General features: G+C 37.1%; 2 protein-coding genes across 4 annotated transcripts; both read left to right on the top strand.

The window, feature by feature from the left end:
- Positions 1 to 3,326: 3,326 nt before the first annotated feature.
- Positions 3,327 to 19,653, top strand: LOC109113290 (cholesterol 24-hydroxylase-like). Of its 3 annotated transcripts, XM_042746849.1 has the most exons (16): positions 3,327 to 3,540; positions 3,675 to 3,752; positions 4,316 to 4,397; positions 4,482 to 4,555; positions 5,485 to 5,571; positions 5,646 to 5,784; positions 5,884 to 5,997; positions 6,101 to 6,257; positions 6,806 to 6,877; positions 6,950 to 7,022; positions 7,106 to 7,190; positions 7,287 to 7,397; positions 9,729 to 9,816; positions 10,180 to 10,247; positions 10,434 to 10,586; positions 19,542 to 19,653. In XM_042746849.1, exons 1-15 carry the CDS (start codon positions 3,407 to 3,409, stop codon positions 10,572 to 10,574), a joined length of 1,503 nt encoding a protein of 500 aa, XP_042602783.1. In that variant the 5' UTR covers positions 3,327 to 3,406; the 3' UTR covers positions 10,575 to 10,586; positions 19,542 to 19,653. The 3 variants fall into 3 exon arrangements, with proteins under 3 accessions (XP_042602783.1, XP_042602784.1, XP_042602785.1); XM_042746850.1 differs by lacking the exon at positions 19,542 to 19,653 and having other exon boundaries at positions 9,729 to 9,818; positions 10,182 to 10,247; positions 10,434 to 10,953; XM_042746851.1 differs by lacking the exon at positions 19,542 to 19,653 and having other exon boundaries at positions 3,444 to 3,540; positions 4,321 to 4,397; positions 10,434 to 11,610.
- Positions 13,325 to 19,653, top strand: LOC109113289 (cholesterol 24-hydroxylase-like). Its single transcript, XM_042746848.1, has 15 exons — positions 13,325 to 13,582; positions 13,701 to 13,778; positions 14,136 to 14,217; positions 14,319 to 14,392; positions 15,186 to 15,272; positions 15,347 to 15,485; positions 15,567 to 15,680; positions 15,750 to 15,906; positions 17,833 to 17,904; positions 17,977 to 18,049; positions 18,139 to 18,223; positions 18,317 to 18,427; positions 18,649 to 18,738; positions 19,147 to 19,212; positions 19,389 to 19,653. Exons 1-15 carry the CDS (start codon positions 13,362 to 13,364, stop codon positions 19,527 to 19,529), a joined length of 1,590 nt encoding a protein of 529 aa, XP_042602782.1. The 5' UTR covers positions 13,325 to 13,361; the 3' UTR covers positions 19,530 to 19,653.
- Positions 19,654 to 19,658: the final 5 nt, after the last annotated feature.

The raw sequence follows: 19,658 nt of genomic DNA, 5'->3' as shown, positions 1-19,658 counted from the left end.
AACAAACAAACAGCATATACATATAAAGTGCATTTAAGTCTCAATAAAACATGTTATAAAAAAGCCTGTATAAAAAGATATGTCTTAAGACGCTTTTTAAAAGTCAACAAGCACTCGCTATTGCGAACATCGGGGGGGGAAGAGAGTTCCATAGGCGGGGGGCAACATAACTAAAAGATCTGGCACCCATAGTAGTAAGTCGAATCCGAGGTACCGCAAGAGAAATTGAAGATGAAGATCTAAGTGCACGTGAAGGAGTATAAACCTGGAGAAGTTGAGTAAGGTATTGTGGTGCAAGATTATGAAGTGCCTTATAAGTGAGTAGCAAGATTTTGAATTCAACTCTATATTTTACTGGAAGCCAGTGCAATTGCTGGAGAACCGGAGAAATGTGATCAGTATAAGGTGTTCTAGAGAGAATACGAGCTGCAGAATTCTGAACCAATTGAAGCTTATGCAGCAGTTTGGAGGGAATACCTGTGAGAAGAGCATTGCAGTAGTCTATACGTGAGGTGACTAGTGCGTGAATGAGAACTGCAGTATTATTATTTGAAAGAAATGGACGTGGACGATTAATATTGCACAAATGGAAGTATGCAATCCGTGTGATATTATTAATCTGATCTTTAAAAGATAGTGTGCTATCCATGATGACACCCAAACTTTTTAACCTGAGAGGAAGGACAGATTGCAGTATTATCAATGTGTAAAGAGAAACAATTAGATTTAGACACAACAGATCTAGTGCCAACAAGCAGAGCCTCAGTTTTATTGCCATTTAATTTCAAGAAGTTCGCTCATCTCCCCTGGCTATATCTGCTCTTTTGTATTTGTGGAAATCTGCTGTTAGTTATAAGATGTTGTTTCCCGAGTGATGAGTGGTGTGTGCCGTTCAGACTTGAATTGAGAATGCCTTTTAAATTTCTGAATTTTAACTGGATTTAACTTATGGTAGCAAATACAATTTAGAATTGTAATTTGAATTTAGAACAGGGCTGACCACTAGGTTAGTTTTTTGTTTCCTAGCACTCTCGCCTCTGGCTTGCTTACTGGGTGGGTTAAAACTTTATGTTGACTCTTAGCAGCTTCCTGATTAAACTACATTGTTTTCAACGACAGTAAGGAATGACATCACAATATACCAATTCTGCTTGAAATCAGAGACGTTACTAGTTGAAATTAAAGACCCACACTATATATTCTCAGCATCAGCGCTTGAAAGACAGTGTCTGGTCCACATTGGCTTTCATAGTATTTGTTTGTTTTAGTTACCCACATTCATCAATATATCAATATTGCTGATGTTCCAGCAAACAGTTGTGAAGAATGTGTTATATTAAGAAAGTTTCGAAAAATATGCCAAGCGAGTGAGAAAAACTGTAATATATGTGCTATAGACAATGCTACAATATAGCAATATTATAGCAAGAAAAGTATGACTTTCTGAATAGATAGATGGATGGATGGATGGATGGATGGATGGATGGATGGATAGATAGATAGATAGATAGATAGATAGATAGATAGATAGATAGATAGATAGATAGATAGATAGATAGATAGATAGATAGATAGATAGATAGATAGATAGATAGATAGATAGATAGATAGATAGAACAGGCCAGGATTTTTGTGCATATTGTCATGTCTGTCAGTAGTTCTTATATATGGTTGGTTGGTTGGTTGGATAGAGGTCAAAGAGCAAGGTAACAATAATCCATAGGATTAAGACTGCAGTGATATCTCAAGTATTCTGATTGTCCTTCTATATATACATATATATATATATATATATATATATATATATATATATATATACTTTATATATATATATATATATATAGAGCTTAAAAATGCATTTACATTGGCTAATGCAAATGGGTCACCAAAAGATATACAGCAGTTTGTAGCATGTCAAGAGTGAAAATTACAATCTTACAAGAAATTTGGATCAACAGTTTTGTCAAGAAAACAAAATAATACACACGAAGGTAAATTTTTGAAAGGCTACTCTCAAAATGCACCAGTATTTCAGATCCACGTCAGAAGTCTGGGCTCATCAGGCACCCTGCCAGTACTTGGTGACTGCAGTGCTGTTTGCTCTCTCAGAGCTACGGGAATCTAAAATTTCCTCTGTTTGTGTGGCTGTGGAGCGGCTTCAGTACTCCGGTGCTGTCTGCCACCCACTGAGACCACAGATGTAAGTGATACAGGCCACACATGTTATAAACCCTCTGAGTGGAGGCCTGATTATAGCATTCATCAACTTTTTTTCTTTTCAATTAACTGGTTGTTTGAAGACTGAGAACTGTGGTGATCTTTTCAAGCACTGATAGAGGCCGTGTTCTACGTCAGATTTATGTAGGATGAATCTAACCAAAACTTTTAGTTCATACCAATATATCAATAACTGTTTAATTTTCATCTTTGCTGCTGATGACATGTGAAATGTTAATTAAATGCTGAACAAAATGACTAACCATTAGGCTGTGAGTCAAAAGTTGGTGCTGAACTATATCATGTGACAAAACAAGCTGGCATCAGTTTCAAATAAGTGCTTCTATGGGAAAATTTTAAATTGTAATTGAAATTGAGTTTATTTTGAATGAATAGCGTTTTATTCTGATGTGTCAGTTCCATAATTTATAACGAGTAGTACTGGTAGTGACAAGATGACAAATTCGATATTGCTTAATTCATTTTTATTCTATCAGGTATTTTATTTTATATTTTATATTGTGTTATATTACATTATATGTTTAGATTATTTCATTACTTTTTATTCTGCTTTAAAACACTTTTTAAAATCTTGACAATGCACAGACATTATTAAATCATTAGTAATAAACAGTTTGAAGCACAACATATAGGCAATATAGTTAGTAAGGTTATCAAGTGTTATTAGTTATAGTTGCGTGAAATGGAAAATGCACACAAAAAAATATAGTCAGGAGGCTATGGTTGTACTTTCTTTCTTTCTTTTTCTTTTCCTTTTTACTGTGTTTACAAACAGACCTATAAGTCTATTTAGTTTAATAAAAAATAACTGTCTTATTGTATCATTTTGTACATTGCAAACTGCTTTGTGTATTGTAAGACCTAATCTCTAAAGTAAAATATTCAGCTTTACATCCTATACAATGTGAACAACTAATGTGTTTAAATATGCTTCTAGAAAAAAAAAAATAGGCTACATGTAGCCTTCTTAAATTGCTTATCTGACAAGTGGCTCAGTACGCTGATTTTCCTTTGAAATGTAGGAATAGAAGATGATTAACACTGCCCTCTATCGTCCAAAACAAGTCAGAAGACGAGAAGACCCGGAAATAAAGACGTTGTTAAAGCGATATTTTGATAGCAGTACAGCAGACGTGCTTTACTACCTGAGCTATTCTACAGCACCATCATGATCTCAGAATGGGTCTTATATGTGATGTTTTACCTGCTTTCTGCGGTTTTCTCTGCATTTCTTGCATATTGTCTGTATGTTCATCATATTCACCAGAAATATGATCATATACCTGGACCTCCAAGAGACAGGTAATAAACTTTAAGAATTAGTTTTCTTTATAAATGTGAGTGACACAGCTACATAAAAGATATTGCAAAAAGACAAACTTTGTTATGATGATCAAAGTTCAGATAAAATTACATGAAATGTAATATCCTGACAGTTTTCTGCTGGGGCATACACCTACTTTTTCCCGAGCGGCGAAATCGGATAACCTTATACAGGACTTATTTCTTGAGTGGTAAGGACAAAACATGTTTGTATAAACTCATCAGAATATTTGTCATTTATTATTTGTTTCTTTATTTGTACTGTTTTGTTTTCCTTGACTAATGTCTTGATTTGAACTTGCACCTACAAAACAATGTTACTGTTACGTAACAGTGTGTTATCATATAACACTGTAGTGATATTGCATAGGTCTCTCTCTCTCTCTCTCTCTCTCTCTCTCTCTGTCTCTCTCTCTGTCTCTCTCTCTCTTTCCCACACACATACACACACACACACACTTTTGTTTGTGAATTGTGGGGACTTTCCATAGACTAATATTACTTTTATACAGACCAAACTATATTTTCTATCCCCTAACACAACCCTAACCATAAACCTACCCCTTACAGAAAACCTGTTTGCATTGTTACACTTTCAGATAAACATCGTTTACAATTTTTTTCCCCCTCATGTAAAAATGTCAGGTTTCACTTAAACAAGTAGCATAAACAAGTACACACACACACACACACACACACACACACACCCATTTAGTAGTGTTCTCAGCAATGTGAACCTGTTCTTGTTTTTAAGGGCAGATAAATATGGCCCTGTCTACAGGCTGAACAGTTTTCATTATATTGTGATTGAAGTCCATTGCCCCGAGGCTACAAAGGTAAAAATTTTACGTTTCATTAATGTTCATAATTTAGCATGCCACACAATCGAATCAATAAAATTCTCTACCCTGTCATTGTAGACTATGCTGATGTCACCTAAGTATCTCAAAGATCCCTTTGTCTACAAACGCCTCTTTAACTTGTTTGGAAAACGGTAAGCTTTAATTTGTTGTGGATATGCCATAGCATTGCTAGGTGTAGTCTAGTCTCAATATCTCTACTGTCTGATAACAGTGGGCTACACTAAGACACATTTCAACCCTCATCATCATCTAGAAGTTTGTATGGTAGAGACCCCATGTTTAATAGGTTTATATCCATTTATATGCCTTTATACGTGCATTTGACTGGAGGAGACAGTACAGACATGAGGGGAGGAGTGTCTTCTTGACAATAAGAAAATACATCCAACTGTTTCATGGGGTCTTCAGATATAATTTCTGTTGTAATCAAAATTAATAAGAAAAAAGACATAAAAACAGGTATATAACTATACATGTATAAAGTGGTAAACATTTGCCCCACAGAGTGTGATGAATGTGAGGAAATATTACTGTCACTCATTTCCTCACTTTTTGTGAACCCTTATTCAGCCCTCTAAAGTTTGAAAGAAGTCACCCAATTACTTTTGACCAAATGATCAATTGTATTTAAAGGGGTGTCTGCGTATCATGAAATTAAGCAAACAATGATATGTTGTACTATTCATGGGTTCCTGCACATTTTACAAAGCAATATGCCGATTTTTAGGATTTATAAGAATTTTTTTTGTATCCTGTTTCTCCTGGCCGTCGATCAATTAAAATCAGAATTTCACCTCTGGCAAAGTCTGACCTGCAAATGTGTATCACAGCATATAGATCTGACCAAAGCAAGAACAATATATCACAGTGTAATAAACTGAATAAAGTAGCTAAATTAAAAGAACACAAACTTTAAATCTGCAGGTTTGCAGCATTGCTGGAAGGTGGAGTAGACTGTATATTTTTAGACTTTGTATTTATTATTAATTGTTATGTTGAAGTTGATGTTTTAAAAAAGACGTGGCAGAGAATTATATCAAATCTGAATCAATTTTCTCAGGTTTCTTGGAACCGGGTTAGTGACGGCTGCGGACCATGACGTCTGGTACAGGCAACGTCGTATCATGGACCCAGCTTTTAGCAGCACGTGAGTTAAGAACATCTCTGATATACTGAAATGAGATAGAGATGCACCTCAGTTGATGCTGTCTTATCCGTCAGATACTTACGAAGCTTGATGGGCACTTTTAATGAGATGTCTGAGCGCCTGATGGACCATCTGGAGGAAATAGCCGACACTAAAACACCTGTCGTCATGCATGACCTGGTCAACTGTGTCACACTCGACGTCATTTGCAAGGTTTCACCCTTCTTCCCGCTTATTCAAAAGGAAGGTCTAATGCAAGGAAGGTCAAATTAGCTGTTAATCAATACTTAGTAGTCATGTTTTCATCCACAGGCGGCGTTTGGTGTTGATTTAAATTTGTTCAAGCAAACTGACAGCCCCTTCCAGAGGGCAATAGATCAGTGTTTAAAGGGCATGGTATTCTACCTAAGAGACCCATTTTTTACAGTAAGATAATTTATCCATAGATGCTTATGTCATTCTAAATTAGTAGGGTCAGTGCTATATAATCAGTTTCTTTGTGTGTGTTTTTTCATTTGTTGGTCCTCAGCTTTTTCCAAAGAATTGGAAGACTGTACAACAAACTAAAGATGCAGCTGATCTCCTGCGTAAAACGGGAGAGAAATGGATACAAAAAAGGAAGACAGCAATAGAAAATGGAGAAGACGTCCCCAAAGACATACTCACACAAATCCTCAAAACAGCAGGTATGTGACTCTCAAATGGCTGAGGTGTTAAAAGGTTAAGAGTATTTTCCCTTTTCCCTTTGGTAAAATTTGGTGAATAGCAATTAAACTATTAAAGTTCACATACAAGTTAGCAACAGTGCAATTAGAAGGAACAGAAAAAGGTTAATTGTTTGCAGCGAGTATGAAAAATTTGGTAATGAATTTTCTTTGGAGCAATTCAAGTGAAATTACAAGTTTGCGAAAGAATACTGATAGGAACAGATTATAGGAGTCTTAAGACACATTTTAAGTTAAACTGTTTAATTCGATGGCTAAAGGCATCCATCCAACATATTTGCTTTGATCAACAATTATAAAACATCACAAAGGTTTACAAAATGGCTTAAAGGCTTATGTTTAATATGGAAATAAAACAAACTTTGAAAATGTCTGTTCTGTACATTACTCATCTTTTCCAACATTGCAATGTTTTGAATTATCCTAATATGTGGGATTTTTTCAGCAAATATTAATATGTGCCTTTTAGAGTTACTTTTAGAGTTAACACTTTTCATTTTTTGCTACAGAGGAGGAAAACGTTAATAACACAAAAGATCATGAGCAGATGTTGGACAATTTTGTGACTTTCTTCATTGCTGGTGAGTTACAGCATTGCTTGATTTTTGTTCATAAACTCTTGCAGTTGTAAACAGTGCTTGATTCTGTTGCAGGGCAAGAGACAACAGCCAATCAGCTCTCATTTGCAATCATGGAATTAGGGAGACATCCTGAGATATATAAACGGTAAAAACACTTTTTGGAAATGTTGACCTATTCCATCCGTTTTGCATTACAATGCTGTCTAGTGAATTTCCTTTCCTTCCCAGAGCTAAGGCAGAGGTGGATGAAATCCTTGGGACGAAAAGAGACATTTCATATGAAGATCTTGGAAAATTCACCTACTTGTCTCAGGTGGGTCTGCAGAGAAGTTTTTTACATGCCACAAAAACAAATGGTTTTGTATCGATTTTTTTAAATGGTCTTTGTGATATTGACTCAATGCTTCAGGTGTTGAAGGAAACGCTGCGTCTGTACCCAACTGCTCCAGGAACCAGTCGTTGGCTACATGAGGACATGGTTATAAATGGGCTGAAAATCCCAGGGGGCTGTGCTGTTATTGTGAGTATTGCCAGATTCCCAGTAAGGCTAGTCCGTTCATTATGTAGCCATCATGGCATGTGTAAAATTAGTCCAGTGGAGTGGTGAGACGTCACATGCAGGGTGACGTAGGAAGCTTAAAAGCGCATCCAGAAACAAAACAGCGTTAGCTGATGTTAAGACCTGGTTGATGTTAAGATGATGTTAAGACCTGATGTTAAGCTGATGTTAAGACCTGGTTGTTCACCTGGTCTTCACCTTAATGAAGGCAAAATTGAGATTATAGTTTTTGAATCATCAGAAGTTGCTAGCTCCCCTGGCTTAAATCTTGGCCATTTGTCTTCCTGTGTGAAATCAGTAGTGAAGAATTTGGGGGTCTATTTTAACAACCCTGGAAGGTCTCTAAGGTCTTCCAACCAGAGACTATTGAATGTTCCTCAGGCTTAATTGGAATCAAGAGGTGACCAAGCCTTTGCTGTTGCTGCTCCAAAACTCTGAAACAGCCAACCGATTTCTATTAGAACTGCCTCTACAATGAATGAGTTTACAGGCAAACTCAAAACCCATCTTTTTTCTCTAGCTTTTAACTGTAGTTAATTGTGCGGTGTTAGCTCTGTTCTGTGCTGTAATTTATGATGTTCTGAGTGTTAATATTGTTGATTTTTGATTGATTGTACAGCACCTTGGTCAACAATCGTTGTTTTTATTGGTGCTATGTAAATAAAGTTGAGTTGAGTTGAAATTCTGAAAGGGTGAAGCAAGTCAATCACAAGGATGCAGGAAGTATGGCAGGGCGACACAGAGTCTTGTTCCCTCTCAGGGAACCATGTATACAGTTGTAATCCAAGACGTTACCCTTCAAGGGAACTCATGCATGCTGATGAATGCCTGTCTAGTGTGAATCATGGCAAGCACAGATATGACAGAAGAACTTGAGAGCTTGGCGTAGGTCCCTGGTCCAAATTATAGAATCTGATGAATCTGAGCATGGAGGACCAGCCCACTGCGTCACGAACGTCCTGCAGGGACACCCCTGAAAGTAAAGCTTTAGAAGCCTCAATACTTTGAGTTGAGTGCGCTCTGACCCCCAAAGGCAAAAAAGGTCAGAGGACTCATAAGCAAGGGAGACAGCCTTGACTCGCCACCTCCTCAACGTCAGCAGACCAAAGCAGACAAACAACTGATCAGTCTTTCTCTGTAGGGCAGCTCTGTGGACATAATTGTCCAGTGCTCTCAATTGAGCAAGATCCAGATGCCAAGCCGGGACCCTACTGTGGCTTGCAGGCCTTAGCCTCAAGGCACCACAGAGGAAACGAGTCACTAGCAGGTTTCTTCCCAATGACTGACCACCCAAAGTTGCATGCTAAGCAGCTATGGCCATCACATACAACTTTAAGGTGAAGGGAGATCACCCTGCGGAGAATCGCTACTGCAGAAACTCCTGCACTGAACCAAGCGTCATGCAGTCGATTTCCGCACAAAGTGAACAAAAGCCCACTTAAAGGCATACCCTTTTTGTGTAGGGAGATTTGGAGTGGAGTATTGAGAGACTGGAATATATGAGTTGTACCACCTCAGAGGCCACACCCATAGTTTCCATAACTCTGGCCATGAAGGATTGAGACAGAAGGTCCCTCCTTTCATCAGAGGGCCACTAGGGCTGAGAACCACTCTCAGGCTGGCCAAAATGCTGAGGTGTATACCATTTCTCCCCACAGGAGTTTGTCTTCAGAAGTGTGAGGCTCATAGTCTCAGGACTTCACTGATGCCCAGTTAGAGAGAATGACAGTCCTCAGATCCACCTTCCCTTTAGAAGACCTCAGTTGAGAGTGTTATCTTTTTGATTTTGGGCAAGTTCAACCACAGATGCCTCTATGTGTCCACCAGGGCTACCAATGAATAACAGATGGCCCTGGCCGTCTCCTGAGTGGGACAAATCTGAGGGACAAGAGACAAATCTGTGGCCTGGCATAGTTTTTGGTTTGTGTCCAGATCTACCCCCCTCACTCTCATCAAGGTGTTTTAGCTGTTATGCCTGCGACAGAGCCATAGCATGCAGACATGCACCAGCTTGACCTGCCACCATATACGCCTTACCCACCAGAGCCAAAGTTGTTCTACGTGGCTTAGTGGGTAATGTAGGGCCCTTAAGGGATGATGCTGTATAACGCTGTTTGTTCCAGGTGGCTTTTAAGCTTCCTGGTCTTTACATCACCTTGCCCGCGACATCTCGCCACTCCATTGGACTGATTTCACATGTGCTTTAATAAACAGCACAAGTTCCCTTGAAGGGGAATTAATTTTATTTGAATATATGAGTATTTTGAAATCTTTTCATATCTTTCCATACAGTTCAGTTCTTATGTTTCTCAAAGACTGGAAAAGTTTTTTAAAGATCCACTGAAGTTTGATCCAGAGAGATTTAATGTGAATGCCCCAAAGTAAGTCATTATCACAATCTCATTTTACCCTCTGTTTTAGTTTTTTAGAATGCTGCATTCATGCCATAATTATGGTAATTACAAGATTACAAATTTTAACATTTCTCTTTAAGTTCACATCCTGTGAACCAGCAACTGAAGGTGAACTCTAACAACATTTTACTGCTAAAGCCATTGGCATTTTGGCATGACGTTACAGCAGTAAGAATTTACAAATTATAAATATTGCTCAAGTTCAGTGAAGACATTGGATTTTTTACATGTCAGATTCTTGTAATTACAGTATTTACGACATGAACACACCTTTATAGTGTGACATTTTGGCATGAAATCTGCTGATTTCTAATTGTGTTCTTATCTGTAGCCTTATTACTGCTACTATCCATTTGCACTTGGTCCACGAACCTGTCTGGGGCAGGTCTTCTCACAGGTGATGAAGCACACAACACACACACACACACACACACAATTGTACCTCCCTTTCTCCTTCAGAATTTTTGGACATACAGAACATGCAGGCTAATGTTTGTATTCTTTTAGATGTTTGATTGATACTTGTTTTCCAAGTGCCAAATTTGCTGTGATCTTGACTGCTCTGTTGTCTTTCTACATTCAGATGGAGGCAAAAGTGGTGCTTGCCAAACTGCTTCAGAGATTTGAGTTCAGTCTGGTTCCTGGACAGTCTTTTGACATTAAAGACACGGGAACTCTACGGCCCAAGAGCGGAGTGATCTGCTACATTAAACACTGCTCATAGGACATGTTTAAGGCCCTTGTTTTGTGGCAACTCTTGTGTACTTATGCCTTTATTCATCACCTTGTATAATTCAAACATTAACCAATACAAGAGTCTCATCAACTCTCATGAGTTTTATAGCTGCCCTAATTCTAAATAAGTCTAAACTTATATGCTGTGACTGATAACTACTACTTCTATTTTTTAACCATTTGCAATCAACTGTATTGACACTAAACCCATTTTAATAGGAATTTTAAAGGTCTTACACAGTGACATGTAAGCTTTTGTTTCATGACTTTCACCTGTGTATTTTGAAGGTTGCATCCTTCACATCCTTAAATCACCTACAATCCTATGGAAGAAAATTAATGATAAAAGTTTTTGAAACAAAATTGCATTTGGAATCCACTTTCCAAATTCACTTCCAAAAATTGAGCAGAAAATTCCAAGTAGGTATAAATGTAGACTGGAGATCTCCAAAATGGGGCGTGAATTTCAAAAGTGGACAGAACATCCAAAATGGGACGGGTCTTTTCCCACAAAGACTTTCACCATTGGTTCTGGCTTCGGCCAGTTGTTACTGACTTACATTTCAAAATAGAACTTTATAAATTAAACATTGTTTCTAACTGATCTAAAATAAAATATGCTATATAAATTAATATTCTTCGTGAGAGCAGAGCCCAAAGCTCGTGGTCAGTGTTGTTCAGACCGGAGTTTGAACCTCTGCTTAATAAACGGGAATCACCCACGAGCTCTCCCGTGAGCAGTCTCAGCGCAGTGCAGGGGAAAGATTTTACTCTATCGTTTTTAGCCAACGGGGGCATCCCGGGCTCGAAATTCGCAGGGTGGGAGGGGGTAGTGACGCTGGGTGTAACTAAAAAGGTGCCATTGTCTGGTGAGGTCTGGCTGGGGAGTTACAGAATGGCCCGGCTCGGAGATCTCATATCACATGATCTTATTAACTGCTAATCTCCTGAACTTTCTTTACCACGCTATTCAGCCACAATCCCACCTTGCAGTCCATTTCACTGGTTAAAGGGATACTCCATCCCAAAATGAAAATTTTGTCATTATTCACTTACCCCCATGTCGTTCCAAACCTGTAAAAGCTTTGTTCGTCTTCGGAACACAATTTTAAGATATTTTGGGTGAAAACAGGGAGGCTTGGGACTGTCCCATAGACTGCCGAATAAATAACAGTGTCAAGGTTCAGGAAAGTATGAAAAGCATCGTTAGAATAGTCCATCTGCCATCAGTGGTTCAACCATAACGTTATGAAGCGGCAACAACAATTCCTCTCCTCTGTGTCTCTCCAAATCAGTGTAGCGGCATTTTGGCACTTCTGAGCAGTACGCAGATGGTGTACGCTCATCTGTGTCAGCAGCAGTGCACCAATGGACTGTTTGCTTTTAAACCAAAGCATAAATACACGGAAAAAAACATATCACAAAGATCCAATAGCACTAATAGAGAGATACAACCACGATCAGATGATAAGAGCAGGTCATTTGTAACTCTAAGGAGAGCAGTCTCAGTACTATGATACGGTCTAAATCCTGACTGGAAATCCTCACAGATATCATTTTTCTCTATAGGAATATAATATAAGGAATATAATTGTGAGGATACTACCTTTTCTAGTATCTTGGACAGAAAAGGGAGATTTGAGATCGGTCTATAATTAACAAGTTCTTTGGGGTCAAGTTGTGGTTTTTTGATGAGAGGCTTAATAACAGCCAGTTTGAAGGTTTTGGGGGCATACCCTAATAACAATGAGGAATTAATAATAGTCAGAAGAGGATCTATGACTTCTGGAAGCACCTCTTTTAGGAGCTTAGATGGAAGAGAGTCTAACATACATGTTGTTGGTTTAGATGATTTAACAAATTTATACAATTCTTCCTCTCCTATAGTAGAGAATGAGTGGAACTGTTCCTCAGGGGATCTATAGTGCACTGTCTGATGTGATAGTGTAGCTGACGGCTGCATGGTTACAATTTTATCTCTAATAGTATTGATCTTAGAAGTAAAGTAGTTCATAAAGTCATTACTGCTGTGATGTTGGGAAATCTCAACACTTGTTAATTAAACACTAATTAAACAAGTATATGTTCAGCTAATTGTTAGCCTCTTTCATGTATGCTTCTCATAATTAGTGAATATGCATATAAACAGCCTTTTAATCAACAGAGTAGATTAATCATATCTGATAGTAAGACATGCAAATGTAAAAGAAAACCAAACTGGGTACAAGCACAGCTGTTACTTCTTGCCCAGCTGGTTAATGAAAACAAGGATATAGGGAAATTTGGAGTTGGGATTACATTTACATTTAGATATTTAGCAGACGCTTTTATCCAAAGTGATTTGCAAATGATGTCAAAGGAAGCAAAAAGAGAATGATATGCAAGTGCCATAAGTTTTAATTAGCTTAAAACATTTTATTATTATTAAATAATAGGCTAAATAAAACGAAAACAAATAGAATAGGAAAAGAATAGAGCAAGCTAGTGTTAGAGGCCTTTTTTGCTTTTGTTAATTGTATAATAAATAAAAAGAAAACAGATAGAATACAAAAAGATTAAAGAAGCTGGTGTTATTTATTTTTTAAGAAAACAAGCAGTTAGTAAAGGGCAAGTTTTTTTAAAGAATAAAATTAAAATAGAGAGTGCTGGAGTTAGAGGGTCAAATAAAGATAATTTAAGGATAACCTCAAAAAAAAAAAAAAAAAAAAAAAAGGCGATACCTTTATAAAAGCTCATTATCTCATTCAAGAAGACTGCCCTCTATCGTTCACAAACAATGTCCAGACACCCGGAAATACATCGTGTGATATTTGATAGCAGACAGACAGACGTATTCTACACTGAGCTATTCTACAGCACCATCATGAGCTTAGAATGGCTCTCGTATCTTGTGTTTTACCTGCTTTCTGCGGTTTTCTTTGCATTTCTTGCATATTGTCTGTATGTTCATCATGTTCACCGGAAATATGATCATATACCTGGACCTCCAAGAGACAGGTAATAAACTTTAAGAATTTGTTCTCTTTATACTTGTGTTTGATGCAACTACATAACATTTATATTGCAATAAAACACAATGTCAGAAAACTTAACATGAAAAGTAATATCTTGACAGTTTTCTGCTGGGACATGCATCAACTTTTACGAGAGCAATGAAGTCGGATAACGTTATACATGACTTGTTTGTTCAATGGTAAGAGCAAAACACTTATGTATGAATCCATCAGATTCTTTTCACTTTTTTATGTATTCATTCATTCATTTATTTATTTATTTTTTACTTATCTAATGTCTTGTTGATTTGACTTTGGACCTACAAAACTCGTCACTATTACATAACAGTGGGTTATCATATCACGTGTAGTAATTTTGCATTAAATAGAAATATTAAACAATTTTCTGGCATGTAAGCTTATGAGGAGATGCTGGAAAATTTTACTTCTGATTTTCTTTTTTTTTTCTTTATTTAGAAACCGTATAGATGTATGGATACTTTATTAATCCCATTAAGGAAATCTGATAAAGTGTTCTACCCATGTTCTTGTTTTAAGGGAGAAAAATATGGCCCTGTCTACAGAATAAACATTTTTCACCAAGCCACAATCGCGGTTCATTGCCCTGAGGCTACAAAGGTAAATGTTTAACCTCATTTAATTTTGTTTATATTCAGAATCAGAAGCCAATACATAAATAAATAAATAATTTACAAAAAAAAACTGTTGTGTTATTGTAGACAATCCTGATGTCACCTAAGTATCTCAAAGATCCCTTTGTCTACAAACGCCTCTTTAACTTGTTTGGAAAAAGGTAAGCTTTAATTTGTTTTGGACATGTCATAGCATTGCTACAGTAGGTGTAGTCTACATTAATACATTAAGTAAATTAAAGGGGTGGTATGTGGTGCATTTTTATTACACTGACTTCCATTCATATGCATACAAATCCAGGAGAACACAAACATAAGCTAATGTGAATTTTGCATAAAATATATTAGCGGCCCCATGTTTGATAGCTTTAAATCCATCTATATGCCTTCATGTGGGAGGGAGACAGTACAGACAATAGAAAGAAAATGAATCTAACCTTTTCATAGGGTCCTCAAAGCTAACCCGTTGTGATCAAAATTAATTAAAAACCAAAGATAAAAAACAGGTTTATTAACAAATAATGTAAACTTATACATGTGTAATGGTAAACCATGTTGAACATTTGTCTGTTTGTTTTACAGAGTGTGATGAATTTAAAGAAATACTATTGTCCCACTGAAGCAAACGATGATGTTATTATGGGTTTCTAGGTTGCACCCAAAATTGCATAATCTCTGAATGTGCCTCTTTTGATTAAGTAATTACTTTGTGACTGCTAAAACGCGCTGTATGTTCTATATGATATGTACTGTTTACTAGTATATAGTCGGGATGTGTGTGATTTCAGATGCAGTCATACTGTTTACATAATACTGCTATGCTTTAATTACAGATTGATTAACTACATGTCAAATTAATTACATGATATACTGATTAATTCATTAAAATAAAACAATTGCAAGGTAGGTCATGGTGTAACCTTAGCTGAATTAAAAGAAACTCAATCTTCTCAGATTCTTGGGAAATGGGCTAATAACGGCTGTGGACCATGACGTCTGGTACAGGCAACGTCGTATCATGGACCCAGCTTTTAGCAGCACGTGAGTTAAGAACATCTCTGATATACTGAAATGAGATAGAGATGCACCTCAGTTGATGCTGTCTTATCCGTCAGATACTTACGAAGCTTGATGGGCACTTTTAATGAGATGTCTGAGCGCCTAATGGACCATCTGGAGGAAATAGCAGACACTAAAACACCTGCCGTCATGCATGACCTGGTCAACTGTGTCACACTCGACGTCATTTGCAAGGTTTCACTCTTCTTCCCGCTTATTCAAAAGGAAGGTCAAATTAGCTGTTAATTAATACTTAGTATGTTTTCACATCTGCAGGTGGCTTTCGGTGTTGATTTAAATTTTTTGAAGCAAACTGACAGCCCCTTCCAGAATGCAGTCGAGCTGTGTTTAAGGGGCATGGTGTTAGATCTCAGAGACCCATTCTTTGCGGTAAGAAAATTTATCTGAAGATACTCCAGAGTAGTAGGGTTAATGCTATATAATCTTTTTTCTCCTCAGCTTTTCCCCAAGAATTGGAAGACCGTGCAACAAATTAAGGATGCAGCGGAACTCCTGCGTAAAACGGGAGAGAAATGGATACAAAAAAGGAAGACAGCAATAGAAAATGGAGAAGATGTCCCCAAAGACATTCTCACACAAATCCTCAAAACAGCAGGTATGTGGGTCTCAAACACCTGAGATATTAAAGGTTACATTTTTGCAGATAATAATTAAATTGGCTGCAAAACTGTGCACATTTAAACATTTTAATTAATCATTTAATTAAAATGATTTATTTTAAAAATAAAAGAATCCATTTAATCGTGCCATACTACTACATTTAAACCTAACGATTGTGAAAAAATTGGTTAAAATACTTAAAGGGTTACTCCACCCCAAAATGAAAATTTTGTCATTAATCACTTACCCCCATGTCGTTCCAAACCCGTAAAAGCTTTGTTTGTCTTCGGAACACAATTTAAGATATTCTGGATGAAACCCGGGAGGCTTGAGACTGTCCCATAGACTAAATGACAGTGTCAATGTCTATAAAAGGTATGAAAGTCGTCATGTTTCTACGTGTATTTAGCTTTGATTTGAAAGAAAACAGCGCATCCTTGTGGCGCGGATGATACAGAAGAGCATACACAGCATACGGTGATATGGAGAGATACAGAGGAGACTGTTGACAAAGGAATTATTGAATAAAGTCATTATTTTTGTTTTCTTGGCTTACAAAAATTCTTCCCGTTGCTTCATATAACCCAAATTGCATGTCTGATGTCAGATGGAGTATTCTGACAACGACTTTCATACATTTTATGGACCTTGACACTGTTATTTATTTGGCAGTCTATGGGAGAGTCTCAAGCCTCCTGGTTTTTATCCAAAATATCTTAAATTGTGTTCCGAAGACGAACAGAGCTTTTACGGGTTTGGAACGACATGAGGGTGAGTGATTAATGACTAAATTTTCATTTTGGGGTGGAGTATCCCTTCAAAGCAGTTAAACAGTTATAGTTCAAATATAAGTTAACCAAAGTGCAATTGAAAGAAACAGATTACCGGAGTCTTAGAACACATTTTAAAATTTTGAACAGTTTGGAGCTGTGGACAAAATGTGACACATTGTCTTTATGCAGCTCATATGGTACAAGATGCAACTTGACAGCTTAAGATGTCTGTCTAACACAGGTTTACGTAGATCAGCAATTATGATACAGCACAAACTTGATTACAAAATGGCTTAAGTACAATGACTTCTGAAGTCACTTTTAAAGGGGTCATGACATGGATTTTTTACCATTTTATTATGTTCCTTGAGGTTTAATTATAAAGTTAATAAAGTTTTTTTTTTGCACAAAAAACAAACAAACATATACATTCATGTGAAAAAGTTACGACACCCTATTAAATTCCATGGTGTTCTATATCAGGAGTCCAGGACATAATGGAAGCAATTTGCAGTGTATATGCAAATGTTTGTGCCCCTGTGATGTCACATGCCATCTCAGATCCAAATGAGCCATTTATGGAGCTTGGCTAAAGGTGCTGTATGTAAGAAACATGCTAAGTTAACATACTTGTTTATCTGAAAAACAATGCTACAGTCAGTTATTCTCCTTTGAAAATGTGCGTTCTGGGCCGGTATTTTGGCACCCCGGGTTGCCAGTGGGCGGTAAACACAGCGTATTTCATTTTATTCATCGTAAAGTGCGCTCGTTCCTGTTTTCTGTTGTCAATCTGACAACCTAGGTGTGTCAGATCTGAGGAGGAGGGGCTGGGTGAAAAAAACCCTCTCCAATATTTTGAATTTGGACTGCAATACCTAGTTCAACCACTCGGTGTCAATTCTACATACAGCACCTTTAAATAAATGCTTCGTTTATTATGTGGAGGATGTTGTAGGCTGTGAAACTTGCAGGATGTTTAAAAGGTACAGAGCCCTCTTATATGTCAGAAGATCAAGGCAAATTTGATTTCTCATGACATGAAGAAAAATGACATTGTAATTTAAAAATGTAATTGAGTCTTTGAATTATCAGGTTAATCAGCATGTCATATAGTTCATTTGATTCCAAATTTCTATTTTTTGCTTCAGAGGAGGAAAAAGTTAATAGTGCAAAAGATCATGAGCAGATGTTGGACAATTTTGTGACTTTCTTCATTGCTGGTGAGTTACGGCTACATCTGATTTTTGTTCATAAACTCTTGCAGTTGTAAACAGTGCTTGATTCTGTTGCAGGGCAAGAGACAACAGCCAATCAGCTCTCATTTGCAATCATGGAATTAGGGAGACATCCTGAGATATATAAACGGTAAAAAAAAAAAAATATTGGGAATGTGGACCTATCCCATCTGTCTTGCATTGCAATGCTTTCTCGTTTGAATTTCCTTTCCTTCCCAGGGCTAAGGCAGAGGTGGATGAAATCCTTGGGACAAAAAGAGACATTTCATATGAAGACCTTGGAAAATTCACCTACTTGTCTCAGGTGGGTCTGCAAAGATGTTCTTTTACATGCTCCAAACACAAAGCATTTTGTGTCCATTTTTTAAATGGTCTTGTTTTTTACTCGATGCTTCAGGTGTTGAAGGAAACGCTGCGTCTGTACCCAACTGCTCCAGGAACCAATCGCTGGCTACATGAGGACATGGTTATAAATGGGCTGAAAATCCCAGGGGGCTGCTCTGTTGCTGTGAGTATATCGGCTCATTCAGTTAAAATGCTCTTCACTATTTGGACAGATCTTGTCTATTAGAATGGAGAAGAAAATTTTATTGTTTACGAAAATTACATTTTCAAAATTAATTTAATAACATTTCTAATCAGCAATAAATTCCGTCAGCGAACTTTTACTTATTTCATTGTATATGATTAAATGAGTATTCTGAATAATTTCTGGCTCTTTCCATACAGTTCAGTTCTTATGTCTCCCAAAGAATGGATATGTATTTTAAAGATCCATTAAAGTTTGATCCAGAGAGATTTGATGTGAATGCCCCAAAGTAAGTCTCATTTTACCCTGTTTCAGCATTTATGTCACATTCACAACACAATGACCGTAATTCTGAGATGCCAACCTCAGCCTTTCTTTTCAAATTATTCATTTCTGTGTTAATGAAATGAATCTGTTATTTGTATAATCCTTAGAAATAGCTATAATACAACAACCCTGTGCACTTTATACATCTGTGCTAGCTACACTAAACTGTATTGTCCAGTATATCTGTTTGTATTGTATGAGGTTTTTATGTGGTATTTCAGGGGTCAGAGTCTACAAGTTGTAATTACAAGTTCAACTGGGACATAAGCTCTTTTTACAGTCGTGATTACGATATGTTACATGAACACACCTTTATATTGTGACATTTTGGCATGAAATCTGCTGATTTCTAATTGTGTTCTTATCTGTAGCCTTATTACTGCTACTATCCATTTGCACTTGGCCCACGAACCTGTCTGGGGCAGGTCTTCTCACAGGTGATGAAGCACACACCACACAAACACAATTGTACCTCCCTTTCTCCTTCAGAATTTTTGGACATACAGAACATGCAGGCTAATGTTTGTATCCTTTTAGATGTTTGATTGATACTTGTTTTCCAAGTGCCAAATTTGCTGTGATCTTGACTGCTCTGTTGTCTTTCTACATTCAGATGGAGGCAAAAGTTGTGCTTGCCAAACTGCTTCAGAGATTTGAGTTCAGTCTGGTTCCTGGACAGTCTTTTGACATTAAAGACACGGGAACTCTACGGCCCAAGAGCGGAGTGATCTGCTACATTAAACACTGCTCATAGGACATGTTTAAGGCCCTTGTTTTGTGACAACTGTAAACATTAACCTGAGCACACGTTTTAACATGCTAATCATTTATATTACATCTGCACTTTTAATTTAATAAAAGTTTCAATAAAATATAAATGCTG

This window comes from Cyprinus carpio, chromosome B20 (genome assembly GCF_018340385.1).
Source record: "Cyprinus carpio isolate SPL01 chromosome B20, ASM1834038v1, whole genome shotgun sequence".
In the NCBI taxonomy this organism is placed as follows: Eukaryota; Metazoa; Chordata; class Actinopteri; order Cypriniformes; family Cyprinidae; genus Cyprinus; species Cyprinus carpio.
This window is presented reverse-complemented; position numbering and strand designations above follow the sequence as displayed.